The 15145-nt window shown below is 36.6% G+C and overlaps 1 protein-coding gene across 6 annotated transcripts in view; it reads right to left on the bottom strand.

Moving 5' to 3' along the window:
• Positions 1–836: 836 nt before the first annotated feature.
• Positions 837–15145, bottom strand: part of GCFC2 (GC-rich sequence DNA-binding factor 2) — a 54028-nt gene continuing 39719 nt past the window's right edge. For 2 of the 6 annotated variants that reach the window (XM_040458391.1, XM_040458392.1), the window contains 5 exons: positions 9479–9555; positions 7403–7469; positions 4802–4948; positions 3179–3303; positions 837–1823 (listed from right to left, as the gene is read on the bottom strand). In XM_040458391.1, coding sequence (XP_040314325.1) covers positions 1706–1823; positions 3179–3303; positions 4802–4948; positions 7403–7469; positions 9479–9555 — 534 coding nt within the window. In that variant the 3' untranslated portion in view covers positions 837–1705. Of the gene's footprint in view, positions 1824–3178; positions 3304–4801; positions 4949–7402; positions 7470–9478; positions 9556–13243; positions 13353–14068; positions 14115–15145 lie in introns of those variants that run through there. The other 4 variants (XR_005785497.1, XR_005785498.1, XR_005785499.1 and 1 more) reach the window with 4 other exon arrangements.

Below are 15145 nucleotides of genomic sequence, written 5' to 3'. Positions count from 1 at the left end.
ATGTACGTTTGTGTAAGAGAAAAAGTCTGAAATGGTAACATTAAAATGAAAACAGTTACCTCTGGGACAGTAATTGGTGCAGGAATGCTAAATGCTTTCTAGAAGAGATCGTATTCTTATATAATTTGTGTAACTAAAAGAGCATTCAAACTGTTCATACTAGTGAATCACAAATAGAAATAACACATCAATTTGTTAAAATATACACAGCTTCAGGGACACCTGGGTGTCTCAGTCGGTTAAGCATCTGAACTTGATTTTGGCTCAGGTCATGATCTCATGGTTTCGTGAGTTCGAGCCCCACGTCGGGCTGTGTATGCTGACCATGCAAAGCCTGCTAGCATTCTATCTCCCCCTCTCTCGCTCATGCTCTCTCTCAAAATAAATAAATGTTAAAAAAAAAAAATACATGGCTTCAAAACTAGAGGTGAAAATGTCAGAAGCCACATGCTGAAGTCCTACAATATAGTATTTTTTTTTCCTGATATTCTTTGGGGCAATAATTTACAAAATATATATTCAGGGTCACCCTGGAGTTATTTAATGAACAGATTTAAGAAAAAATTATTAGTAAACTCATTTTGAGAAATTTTCAGTCTCTTTTTTAAAAAAAAATTTTTTTTTCAACGTTTATTTATTTTTGGGACAGAGAGAGACAGACCATGAACGGGGGAGGGGCAGAGAGAGAGGGAGACACAGAATCGGAAACAGGCTCCAGGCTCTGAGCCATCAGCCCAGAGCCTGACGCGGGGCTCGAACTCACGGACCACGAGATTGTGACCTGGCTGAAGTCGGACGCTTAACCAACTGCGCCACCCAGGCGCCCCTTCAGTCTCTTTTCAATTACACAAATATTTTATCGGAAAGTTTATTACATGTTCTGAATATTCAAAATACGTGTATCCTAAGCCTATCACCAACGACAAAAACCCTAACAGAAGAGAAATCTAACTACCTAACAAGTAATGTTAGCACACTAAAAACATCATACATTAAGAGAAAAAATGACAATATGGAAAACAGTAACATAGGATAGACAAAACATTGGTATCTTTATAACAAAGTTCTTACAAAGCCATTAACATGAGTGGATTTCAAAAAGAATTACAAATGGCCAAAAAAGTACTAACAGCCAAAAGAATAACTAAAATTTTTTATATCTACTGAATTTGTACTGAGTTAAAACAAAAAACAAAAAAAACAAAAAAACCTATGGCGGGGGGGTGGTTTGCTGTCTTATTACACTTGTTTTGGCCCAATACATTGGTACAGATTTCTGAAGGACAATCTGACAATCAATAGTTATCAAAAGCCTTAAAATACCTTAATCAGTTAACCCTTAGCAAATGATTCATTCCAATTAAGATTTCCATTTTAATTTTTTGTGAATAGAGACGGGATGAAGAGAAGTAACAGATGTTGCTATGGTCAGTTCAGAAGACTCACCAAAGCCAAAGCAGCAAGGTTTCCCCAACTCTTCTCTTACAGTGGAAAAGAGGTCCAAAGAATCAAAGGGAAGTATGTTAACTCTTACTGCTCCTGTGGGCTTACTTCCTGCGAACACCACAGAGGGGCAGCCTTTCGCGATACCAGAAGGTAAAATAAGGCGAAGGAATGGAGGGAATCCTGTGGGCACCGCTGCCCCGAGCAAATGAGCCATGAGTGATTATATTAAAATCTCACGTTAGTACTTCCCCCAGTTTGCTCAAACTTCTTTAATTACTGATTTAAGATGGTCTAGGTGACATTCTTCTATGAAGGATTCTGCTTGATTCAGAGCTTTTATTTTCACCAGAATAAGAATTATTTCTTTGACTTCATCCCTGGGAAACAAAAAAAGGAAAATGAAGTGCATGAGACAGGGAACCATTAATTGTTAATCTGAAAAAAAGTTTAAGCCAGTATCTCATATTCCAGACTTTACCTTTTCCAAATAAGCATTCCACTAGAGACTCTTATTAGATGTGTATGCTGGCAAATTTTAATGTGAATGGCTGTAAAAAAGTTAAAGCTATCATCAGAAAGCTGAGTTGCGGCATGGGGGCTATCAGCTTGTATGGGCTATTATGGTGGGAGTCTCAATGGGAATATTTACCCACAGAAATGCTACAAATCTAGGTTTTTTTTATTAAAAAGAATTTTTTTTTAAACATTTATTTATTTTTGAGAGACTGAGCACGAGCAGGGGAGGAACAGAGAGTGAAGGAGACACAGAATCCAAAGCAGGCTCCAGGCTCTGAGCGGTCAGCACAGAGCCTGAAGCGGGGCTCGAACCCACGAACCGCGAGATCATGACCCGAACCGAAGTCAGTTGCTTAACCGACTGAGCCGCCCAGACGCCCCTTGGTTTTTTATTTTTAAAAATGCTTTAGTTTGATTTTGGAGAAGTGCTTAATCAGAACGCAACTGTACTTAAACCCCTAAACATCTAGTGAGGTGAATGAGACACCCAAAACAGATCTAGCTACTCCTGGGTAAACATCAGGCTGCAGACCTGCACTTAACAATTACTGAGGTTTTAAAATGGCTAGGAAAATGAAAAATACTTTGAAAACATGCTATAAGAGGTTTTTGATTTATAGTTTCCCAAATCCCCTGTGCAACAGTTTTCTGGAAATGCTTACTTTGGAAAAGATTTACATTTAAAAATACGAACTACTGGGGCGCCTGGGTGGCTCAGTCAGTTAGGCGTCTGACTCTTGATTTTGGCTCAGGTCATGATCCCAGGAACTGTGAGATCGAGCCCCGTGTCAGGCTCTGTGTTGCACTGACAGTGCAGAGGCTGCTTGGGATTCTCTCCTTTTCCTCTTTCTCTGCCCTTCTCTGCTCAAAATAAATATGTAAATGTTAAAAAAGACATGAACTATTATGCGTGAGGTGTGAGTATAAAATAGTGATTCCTAAGATTGCACATGAAAATATCTACTAATTCTACAGTGATAGTCTCTAAGGACTTATTATTTATTGATTTAAAGATTTTGTTTTTAAGTTATTTCTATGTGGGGTTTGAACTTGCAACCCCAAGATCGAGAGTTGCATGCTCCAGCCGAGCCAGCCAGGGGCCCCTCCACAGAGTTTTTCCAGATGTAGAGTGAAAGTACAAATTTTCCTAAAAATTGCTGAGTGTAAAAAAGAAACCTTGAACTATGCTTATGGAGATACAAATGTGCACAATTACCTGAATTCACTTCTGGATAATTTCTGTGCAGACTGCAACAAGAACTGAATGAAGTTTTCTAGCTGGGGAATAGACGTTCTCATGGCAGAGCTTTGGAACCATTTTGCTGGTAAATATGCTGCTATCTGTTAATCAAAATACACAGTCATTTTTTAGTAACAACAGTTATCTAAGGCCTTTTGCTAACATCAATCATCTCATTTAATCCTTATAGTGATCATGCAGGTTGTATATTTTCCCATTTTATGGCTTATGGTTGATTATATTTTGAGAAGTTTTCTCGGTCAAGGGTTATACTTTCAAAAAAATCCTATATTTTAATGCTAAGAGCTTTAAATAGGCTATTCTTTATGACTAATCATTAGTGGTATTTGTGGTACAGAATAAATTTAGTGGTACAGAATAAAAGAATTATGGCTCTGATCTTCTAATTTAATACACTGCTTTAAAAGTTCATGGCAGCATAAAGGGTCAATTACATTCAATTTTTCTTTTTTGGGGAAAATACCACTTTACCATTATGCTATAGGTAATGCATGATTGGGGGAAAGTTTGGTAAAAACAGAAAAATGTTTAAGTAAAAAAAGAAAATTTCCTCAGAGCAGAAGACTAGAAGGAAAGAGAGAATGATGTGACTGTGGTTTCCTCATGCTTTTGACAATACAAGCAATTAGGAAAATACAAGCAATTAGGAAATAACAGCAAAAAAAACAAAGCAAAACAAAACCCAGCCAGCATGACAGGTAAAATAATATCCTCACTGTATTATTTTGCATTTCTCTGATTATTAGTATTCTTAATCTTTTCTATGTGTTTAGGAATTATTAGAAATTATTTTTATATATTCTTTTTTGGATGAATTTCCTGTTACATGTCTTTTGGACATTTTTAATTGGAATACCTGAATTATTACTAATTTTAAAGATCTTTTTAAAAATGTAGATATTAATCCTTGTTATGGTTTAATCAGTTTTTCAGCTCCCTTTCTTTTAAACTTTTCATTGTAGAAAATTTCAAACAGGAGAAGGAATAAGTATGGTAACCCCAATGAACCTATCCTCCAGTTTTAACAATAATCAAATAAATAATCCTGATATTTAATGCTTTTTGATTCACTGAAGTTTTACACATTCATCATCAAATCACTTACATTTTTTCGCTCATTTTTTCTTTTAAGTTCACAAGGATTCTCTTACCATCAGCTAGATTTATCTTCTTGGTACAATATTTTATAGTTTCATTTTTATACTTTATTTCATCTGAAATTTATATTGGTATTTACTGAGAAGTGAGGATTTAATACTATTTTAGTTGGTTTACCACTATGTACTACTTTTTCTTCTCCCTGCTGGTGATAATTCAAACCAGTATACTAATTCTTACTGAGGTGTTGGTTGCTTTTGGGTTTCTAGTCTATTAAATTGATTTGTTATTATGTGAGTACCACAATTTTAATTATTCTGTTACAAAATAGATTTTAAACTTTAAAGGAAAAAAGTAATCTCTACACCTAAAATGGGACTTGACCTCATGACCCTGAGATCGAGAGGCACATGTTCTACTGACTGAGCTGGCCAGGTACCTCACAAAACAGATTTTAAGAGTCCATTCCTACATACTTACCTGGCTGCACTTTTTAACAACATCTGGCCCAGGACTGGCAGTAAGAAGAGCTGTCATAAGGTAGCGATTCAGCAGCTTCCCGAGTCCTAGTTCTTGCAACGTGTCATCTGGGAGGAGTCCATTCCAAAGAAGAATATTGCGGAAAAGCTAAAGTACAGTGTCAGGTGAGTATGTGTAGCTGTTTCTCTAAAGAAAAACTGTAATAGTTTCCAGCAAACATAAAACACTGGTCAAATTCTTTTAAACTCTCCTTATTAGTACTGGTAGAAGTGTCAGTTTTATTTATTTTTTAAAGTTTATTTATTTTGAGAGAGAGTGAGAGTGAGTGATCATGAACAAGCAAGCAGGGGAGAGGCAGAGAGAGAATCCCAAGCAGACTCCCATGTTGTCAGTGCAGAGCCCAACATGGGGCTCGATCTCAGGAACTGTGCGATGGTGACCTAAGCCAAAATCAAGAGTCAGATGCCTGACTGAGCCACCCAGGCACCCCAGACGTGTCAATTTTAGAAACAGCAGAAAAGATTTTTTATCAATTGCCTAATTCTTTCCAAACTCTATATATTTGCTCATCCTATCTTAATTTTTAGGACTATCACCCCAAATCCATCTCAGATAAGTTCACTGGAGCCTTCCTTTCCAGATCAAAAATTTTCCTCCTCAATTTACATGCCCAGAACCTGGGGCCATGGGGAAGACCACAGGACTCCAGGAAGGATTCATAAAGGACTACTGTTAAGCCAGTGGTACTGGGGCACTTGAGTGGTTCAGTCAGCTAAGCTTGTAACTCTTGGTTTTGGCTCAGGTCATGATCTCACACTTGGTGAGTTCAAGCCTTGCATCAGGTTCTTTGGCACTGGGCTCTCTGCTGTCAGCACACAGCCCGCTTTGGGTCCTCTGTCTCCCTCTGTCTTACCCCTCCCCCACTCACTCTCTCAAACATAAACACTTAAAAAAAGAAAAAGAATGAAAAAGACAACTCCTCAAAAAAACAAAGCCAGTGCCACTGTTACCAATGGATGATCCTGATATACCATCAAAGCTGACAATCTTATTGCTCTGATATATAAGATTAATAATCTGTGAGTCTGGAGATAAATTGGGTAAAACACTCATAAGAAATTCTAACAAAATTAACACTGGTTGCCTTTTTTCCTCCAAATCCATCTCTTTCAGTACATTTTATGGTGTTTTCCATTTTCTTTCCACACTTTGTGCTATATTTACTGCAGTGTCTTTCCACACTTTGTGTCATTGTTGATGCTGCTCCCTCTTCCTGGGAAGTCTTTTCCCTGACTCAACCATGTGATAAATAATGGATTCACCCTATTAAAATCTAGACTTGCTGAGGTCACTTACAACCTTCCAATTGTCAAACCCAGTAAACATTTTCAGTCTTTCTCCCAATTCTCTTCAGTGGCATTTAATACCCTGCCTTCATTCTTAAAAACCCCTTGATTAGTTCTCATGATGCCACCCTCTTGTGACTACTCTAAGCTTCACAATAAATTCTAAGGTTTCTTTTAAGACTTCATTTCTCTGCCTGCCTCTTACGTCAGTGTTTCCCAATGTTCTGAGCCTTCTTCTCGTACTTCACCTCATGAACCTCTCCTCAGAGGCTGTCATTTCTGACCATGGCTCCAAACACTGCCTAGATGTGGCTGACTCCCAAATTTCCAGCTCAGATCTGTCCCCTGCAATTCAGACACCTGTATCTATTCCTGTATTTGTCTCACGGGTATCTTCAATTCACTATATCTGAAACAGACCTTTATCTTTCTCCAAACCTATTCCTACTGTATCCCCTCCAATGCCCTCAAAGAATGTCATTATAAGTTACCAAGTTGCCAAAGTCAGAAACTTGGCTGGCACCCTACATAGTCTTCATATGTAATTAATTAGTCATTAAATACTTTCAGTGCTTCATCCTAAGTATCTTCTGAACCCAACTTCTTACCATCCCTCCCTATTACCACTAACTTAGCCATGGCTTCATCCTTTATCTTATTTTTCTAAATGTTTGTTTATTTTGAGAGAGAGAAAGCAAGAGTGCGCCTGAGCAGGGGCGGAGCAGAGAGAATCCCAAGCAGGCTCTGTGCTGTCATTGCAGAGCCTGACGTGGGGCTCGAACTCACAAACTGTGAGATCATGATGTGAGCCGAAATCAAAAGTCAGATGCTTAACTGACTGAGCCAACCAGGTGCTCGCCTTCCTTTATCTTTTAGACCAGGATAGGACAATGAGGGATTATGGGTTAAATCTAGCTGACTGCCTGGTTTTGTAGAGCCGATAAACTAAAAATGGTTTTTATATTTTGAAATGATTAAAAAAAAAAGTAAAAGGGTAACGTGAAGATTATGATGTTGAGATTTCAGTGCCCAGAAGTGAAGTTTTACTGAAATACAGCCATGCTCATTTGTTTACAAATTGTTTATAACTGTTTTTGCACTACAAAGGCAGAGCTAAATGGTTCAACAGACAATGTATAGCATTCAAAGCCTAAAATATTTACTATCTGGTCCTTTGCAGAAGTTTGATGATCTCTGCTCTATAGTACTCTGGATTTAAAAATTTTAAAAATTTATTTTTGTAGTTTTTGCTTACCTTTACACTCGACCAGAACTGTCTTTCTTGGAACTTTGAATGTGGTGATGTTTTGTTTTCTATAGTGCTAATTTGAAACAGAGAAAGAACAAAATGCAAACTGTTAACCTTCCAGAACCAGAGTTTAAAAAAACTCAGTTTTTTTTTTAACCAAACTAAGCCTTAACACATTAACAGAATGTACATGGAATGCTCTGATGACATCGAAATTACAAGTACACTTTGATCCAACAACCCTATTTCTGAGAATGCCTTCTATACGTATACAGAATGGTAGGTCTATAAAATTATTCCTAGCATTGTTTCTAATGGTTTATCACTCACATGCCCACCAGTTATAGTACGTTATATGAAGGTATATTATGCAGCTTAAAGAATGAAGAAACTACTCTTGTGATGACGTGAAATGACCTCAAAGATGTACTAAGTCAAAAAAAAGTAAGGTACAAGACAATGGTTGCAACTGTACTCCTTTCCTATAGAAAAGGGGGGGAGGGGCGCCTGGGTGGCGCAGTCGGTTAAGCGTCCGACTTCAGCCAGGTCACGATCTCGCGGTCCGTGAGTTCGAGCCCGCGTCAGGCTCTGGGCTGATGGCTCGGAGCCTGGAGCCTGTTTCTGATTCTGTGTCTCCCTCTCTCTCTGCCCCTCCCCTGTTCATGCTCTGTCTCTCTCTGTCCCAAAAAAATAAATAAAAAACGTTGAGAAAAAAAAAAATTTAGAAAAGGGGGGGAAATAAAGACTCCACCAAAACTACTAGAACTGATAAATGCATTCTGTAGTCACAAGATACAAAATTAATATAGAAAAATTTGTTGCATTTCTCTACACTAATGATGAAGTAGCAGAAAGAGAAATTAAGAAAACAGTCCCATTTATAACTGTACCAAAGAGAATAAAATATCTACGAATAAACTTAACCGAGGAGGTCAAAGACCTATACTCTGCAAATTATAAACTATGGATTAAAGAAAGAAACTGAAGACGACAAAAACACACGGAAAGTTAATTCCATGCTCAGGGACTGGAAGATCCAATACTGTTAAAATGTCTGTATTACCCAAAACAATCTATATAGATTTAATACAATCTCCATCAAAATACCAATGGCATTTTTCACAGAACTAGAACAAATAATACTAAAATTTGTATGCAACCACAGAAACTCCACAAAAAGTCAAAGCAACCGTGAGGAAGAACAAAGCTGGAGGTATCACAATTCCAGATTTCAAGATATATTATAAAGCTGTAGTAGTCAACAGTATGGTACTGGCACAAAAACAGATACATAGATCAATGGAACAAAATACAGAGCCAGAATTAAACCCAAGCTCATATGGTCAATTGATGTACAATCAAAAGGGCAAGATATACAAAGTGAAAAAGACAGTCTCTTCAACAAATGCTGCTGGGAAACTGGACAGCAACATGCAAAACAATGAAACTGGACCACTTTCTTACAACACACACAAAAATAAACTTACACCACACATACACAAAAATGGATAAAAGACCTAAATGTGAGACCTAAAACCACAAAAATCCTAGAAGAGAGCATAGGCAATAATTTTTTGACATCGACCTTAGCAACATTTTTCTAGATCCGTCTTCTCAGGCAAGGAAAACTAAAAACCAAAAATACCCTACTTGTTTCATAAAGTAAATCCACAATTCACAGGTACTTTCTGGCTTTCTGTGCCAGGCACTGTTCTGAGCGCTCTCTTTATCTTCACAAGGTCCTGTAAAGTAGGCATGAATTTACATACAAAGATACTGATGCACACAAAGGCCCAAAGTCAAATATCTAGTAATGCTAACTCTGGGCTCCCAGAATCTGTGGACTTAGCTATGCTGTGATGCTACCTGTCATGTTCTTAACATAAAAAAACCTATGTCCAGGTGTCAGGCATCATACATGGCATACAAAATGTGACTAATATTTTTTTGAAACCTCAACTTGCATCTTAATATGTGTATTTATATTTGAGAACACTTAATATAGTTCCTTTTGCATTACTTTCTTAAATCTGTATTACATGATTAGCTATTTCATATAATCTAGATATTAACAGCTCTTACCTCTTTGGATATAGAGGAATAAAAACATCATCTTCTATTGCCTTCTTCACTCTCAAAACAATGGATTTAAGTAAGTCCTATTATATAAAAATTTAAAAGCATCAGTGATAGTCATAGGTCTATTTACCAAAAGAAGTAATTTTAACAGTATGGTACAAATATCAATTAGGTACAAGAGAACTTTATTCACCATGTTGGTGCATTTTCATTGCTGTATAGTATATTCTGTTGCATGAATACTAATAATGGGACATTTAGGTGGTTGTGAGTTTGGGGGCTATTATACACAATACTGCATAAAAGTTCTTGTACGTGTCTTTTAACATACATAGGTATAAATTTCTAATGGAATTTAGTTTATGTCTCTACATTCAACTTTGTACACAATGCCAAAATGTTTTCTGAAGCAGTGATATTCCATTTACATTTCCACCAGCTACGTACAAGAAATCCTGCCTCCCTACATCTTTACTAATAGGTGGTATCCTTTTGTTTTTTAATGTTTGCAATTCCTGGGATATGCAGTCATACTTTATTATGTTTTTTAAATATTTTTTTTACTTTGAGAGAGAGAGAGAGAGGTTGGGGGGAAAGGGTCAAGAGCGGGGAGAGAGAATCCCAAGCAGGGTCCATACTCAGCCTGGACCCAGTATGGGGCTCGATTCCACAACCTGGGGATCACAACGTGAATTGAAATCAAGAGTCAGTCCCTCAACTGACTGAGCCACTCAGGTGCCTCTGTTATGGTTTAATTTTTATTTTCCTTCTGAGTAATGTCATGATGAGCGTCCACTCATTCTTATTTGGCATTTGGACATGCCATTTTGCTAAGTACCTGATTAAAAGCTGCTTGTCTTCTTTTTTAAAAATTAGATTCTTTCTTACTGATTTGTAGAAGCCTTTTATATATTCTAGCTATGGGTCCTCTGTTGGTTTATCAATGCACTTTGATGTAGTAAATTCACTTTGGCACATGCATTTTATTGTTTGTGTATTAAAAATTGGGAACAACCAAAATATTCAATCATAGAGACTTTTTAGTCATCATGATATATCCATCCATTGCAAGAAAATATTAAAGTTTATAAAGACTACTGTAGTAACATACAAAATTAAATATTTAATGAGATAAGGGAAAGAAGTAGGATACAAATGTACACAGTCACTAAGATTATAACTTTGAAGTAAAAGGCTGGATGAAAACATCCTACAATGGTGTCTAGTCCTTGTACTAGGATGAAAATATAAAGGGAGTTTGCATTTTTCTTCATGTATTACCAAAATTTCTATATTACCCTCCTTCTTAAAAAGAAATCCATATTTGAAAAATAAAAATTCCACACAACAGGCTATTTTTCAAGTCAGTGACAATGTGTGTTAGTACAAATTAAGCTGTCAAAAAACTCTATACTGACCAAATTACTCATAAATGTAGAATTCAACCAAATATATTTTTTTTCACAAAAAGTATTTCTAACTGAAGTCCTGTTTCTTTTTCCAGATATCTATGACATATTCCTCCATGGCCACATATCAATGTTTAATTAATATTAAAAACAAAAATTCAATTTTTTATGCTCCAGTTCTTAAACATTCTGATATTTTAAAAGAATAAAGATCATTTTTCTAGGCATTGTCTCCATGGAGTAGTATTTGGACTTATATATATATAAATTACTGAGTTAGTGTTTGTACTAGAAAAGTTATGCTCTTTTTTTTTCCTTCCATTTAACTTAAATGTTTTTGAATGCTGGCCTGGACAAACAGTTTTTTTCTTTTTTAAGCAGGCTCTATCTGGGCTTGAAACTCACAACTCTGAGATCAAGACTTGAGCTGAGATTGAGAGTTGGATTCTTAACCGGCTGAGCCACCCATGCACCCCTCCATATTGTTTGAATTCTGTTTCTTAAAAATAGTTCTCTCAAACAATGCTATAAAGGACATTATTGAGTCAAACAATGGAAGTGGAACATGGATGGTAGATTAAATATAGTCAAGTTTACTGAAAATGATTAAGTATCCCATGGTTATGTAACAGACTATCTTCATTCTTAGCAATTAGGCAATTTACTCTCAAATTTGTTCAGGAGAAACAAATCATCATGTGTATATATGCAATGGGACAGCAAATAGTAAAGCAAATGGGGCAAAATATTAATGATAAGTGAATCTGGGTAAAGGGCCCATGAGCATGCTATTTTTACTCATGAGAATTTTCTCTAAGTTTGACATTTTTTCTAAAAAGACTGTTTAAAACAAATTAGTATATTTTAAAATTCTGAGCTTATTAACTTTGAGTATTCAAAATACATTATTTTGTGGGGAAAAAAAAGTTCTCCAAATAGTAACCACACAACCACACACACACACCTCTATATATGCTTTAAACTAGCTTTGAAAAGACTCATAAGCTTTAGCTAGCTGGATTTTACACTGCTCTTTATATTCACAGATAATCCTGGGTGGCTTGGGCAGATGTTGAGGTCCTCAAGGGAGAGTGTGGGCAGGCACTCACTACAGCACGAGCAGCTGTGCTTTTGTGTGTTTGTGTATAGGGGTATGTAAGAACTAATTTGATAAAAGGTCTGTTGATGAAAAAAAAATTTTGAAAATTAGCAATCTAAATACATAACTGATATTATTTTCACATTTGCACCAACTAGTCAACTAACTTATGCCTAAAAACATTTAATGATAGGTAATCACTATCTCGTGAGGCCACCCATATCTTTGGGCAGCTATTAACTATTAGATTTCAGTTAACAATGAGAAACAAACTTCTCTCCTGTTCTTCCACTCGCTGGTCCTGATTTACTTCTTAGGATTATACAGAACAAACAAATCTAATTTCCCTTCCACATGACAATTCTTTAGATTCTAAGACTAATACCTCACTTTTCTACATTTTCTCTTTCCCATACCATCTTAGATACTCTCCATTTAATATACTTATACCCAGAATTAAATGCAACACACCCAGGAAAATCTTATCCATGAGTATAGCACATATAACATTTTTACTCAAAACAGCACACACCCAGTAAAAAGAATTCCCCTTAATCTTTCTGTTACTCAAGTGACACTGCTGACTCATATTGGGTTTACTGTTGATTATAGATCTCTCTCTGGTTTACCTATATTGTTTCAAAGCTATTTCTTTCCTTTTATTTATGCAGCTGAATTTTTGAATGCAAGGGTAGTACATAATGTATATTCCTTTCACATTGCATATTTTGAGAGTCCATTTTCTCAGTATTTGAAATCTTTTTGGATACTATTCTACTATCCAGAAGTCTGTGATAGAATTCCTAGCTTTGTGCCATTGACAAACTTTATTACCATGCATTTTACATCTTCATCTAGTTCAAAAAAAAAATATTGAACAGGGCAAATACTGAGAAGATATCTCATACTAAAAGACTACCTCCATAGGTAGCCACATCCCTCTTGGTCAGTATTCTTTAGGTATACACTACCAGTTTCTTGTATCTCACCATACCACTGTTAAGCTTATCATTCTCCATTTGATCCATAAGAACGATCATAGCATACTTAAATATATTACCTGTTCTAACTGCACAGTACCTTATTTACCATGAAAGTAACAGACAGTATGAGAGAATTTGAGTTTATAAGCAATCACCTGTATTTAGGCACTCTATCAATGACAGATTATAGTAATCACTACTTTTTTTAAAAAAAAGTCTTCATAATCCACCTCTGTAATCTATTTTAGAACTTAACAAGAATCAAAACTATTCTCACCAGGGATTAGCTTACAGAATCATCTGGTTCTTACTTCGAAAACAGGAACTATGCTGTATGATTCCACTCTTCTGGAACCTTTTTCATCTCTTCAATTTCTTACACATCACTGAAAAAAATACAGTGATCTCACTGGCAAGGCCAACCGTCTTAGTAGCCAGAAACATTATGTAGTTCAGTGATTCTTAACTAGGAGTGACTGTGCCATGCCCAGGGAATATCTTACGATGTCTGGAGATATTTTTGGTTGTCAAGACTGGGGAGCACTACTGTCATCTAGTGGGTAGAGGCGAGGAAAGCTGCTAGCATGCTACAATGCACAGGACAACTTCCCACAACAAATAATTATCTGCTCCAAGTGCCAAGGCTGCTGAAACTGAAAAATCCTGATATAGTCAAGTGTCTTACTAATCACACAAAGAACCCATTTTCAATATTCATAGTAGGAGGGCTTCCAGAATAAAAAATTACTGGTCTAAAAACTTCATGAGTCTATCTCTAACACTTTTGAAAGATTCTAGTTATTATAAGTTGCAAAGTGTCAGACCTATTGCTTAATACCCAAGTAACCTTTTACAAGTGACATGGCCCTCTGGGCCCCACCTTCTTCCATCTGTAAAATGCAGTTAAAGTCAACACATTTTACAAGGTTGTGAACATCAAGTGAGATAATGTGAAAGTGTTTAATAAATGGTAAAGCACTGGGGTTACCTGGTGGCTCAGTCGGTTAGTGTCTGACTTTAGCTCAGGTTGTGATCTCACAGTTTGTCAGTTCAAGCCCCACATAGGGCTCCCTGGTGTCAGCACAGAGCTCACTTCGGATCCTCTGTTCGCCCCTGCTCTCTGTCCCTGCCCTGCTTGTGCTCTCTCACTCAAAAATAAATAAACATTAAAAAAAAAAAATGGTAAAGCACTATTTATATTTAGGTTATAATTACATAGTCTCATACAAGGAGCAAACACAGGATTCATATCTACTTCCTTATAGATCTTCTCTACTAATCCTGGTTCCATGCTCTGTAACAACACAGAATAAATCTATTCCTTCTTCAAATACAGAATCTTCACGCATATCTTCTTCTAAGTTAAATATCTCTACTTTCTGCAATGATTTTCATACGTTATCTGTCTTTATCCTTTTGGAGAAAGGTGAAAAATGCCCTCTTTCCCATCAGTTGCTATGTTTAAATCCTTTACTTTCCATTAGGTCCCAGTTCAAATGCACCATGAACATAAAGTCTTCCACTGTGAAACATAACTTCTTTCTCCTGTTTCTCTTTTGAAGTTTCATAGCATTTTATCTAGGCTGCTCAGGGAAGGCCACGTGGTCAGTGACATGGGCTTAGGCTTTAAAATAAGATTAATTAAGGTTCAAATCCTGGCTCCTGACTCAAGATATTACTATGAACAAATTTCTGACATTCAGTTTCTTCATCTGTAAATGAAGCTATCATCCAATTTTTAATAGAGCTGCTAAAACCAAGTGAGATGTCACAGGTATAAGACCTAACAGAGTGCCAAGAACACAGTGGGAATTAAATAGGTGTTCCTTGTCCTCCTCCACCTCTCACTTCCTATTTATTTTTAAAGTTCATTTATTTTGAGGGAGAGAGAGAGAGAAAGCAGATGGGAAGGATAGAGAGAGAGGGAGAGAGAGAATCCCCAGCAGGCTCCACACTGTCAGAGTAGAGCCCAATGTGGGACTTGAACTCACAAACCATGAGATCATGACCTGAGCTAAAATCAAGAGTTGGTTGCTTAACCAGGAGCCATCTGGACGCTCCTCACTTCCTATTTTAAGTAACAATTTATGTAAATCTTATTTCCTTTAAGATTACATGCTTCTTGAAGGCAGAATCATGCCAACTTCCCTCTTCTCCCTCCTACTTCTTACAGCTTCCC

Source organism: Herpailurus yagouaroundi, unplaced genomic scaffold (genome assembly GCF_014898765.1).
Source record: "Herpailurus yagouaroundi ecotype Mexico unplaced genomic scaffold, PumYag 221, whole genome shotgun sequence".
NCBI lineage: Eukaryota > Metazoa > Chordata > Mammalia > Carnivora > Felidae > Herpailurus > Herpailurus yagouaroundi.
Note: the sequence above shows the minus strand (reverse complement) of the source record. Positions and strands in the feature narration are given on the sequence as shown.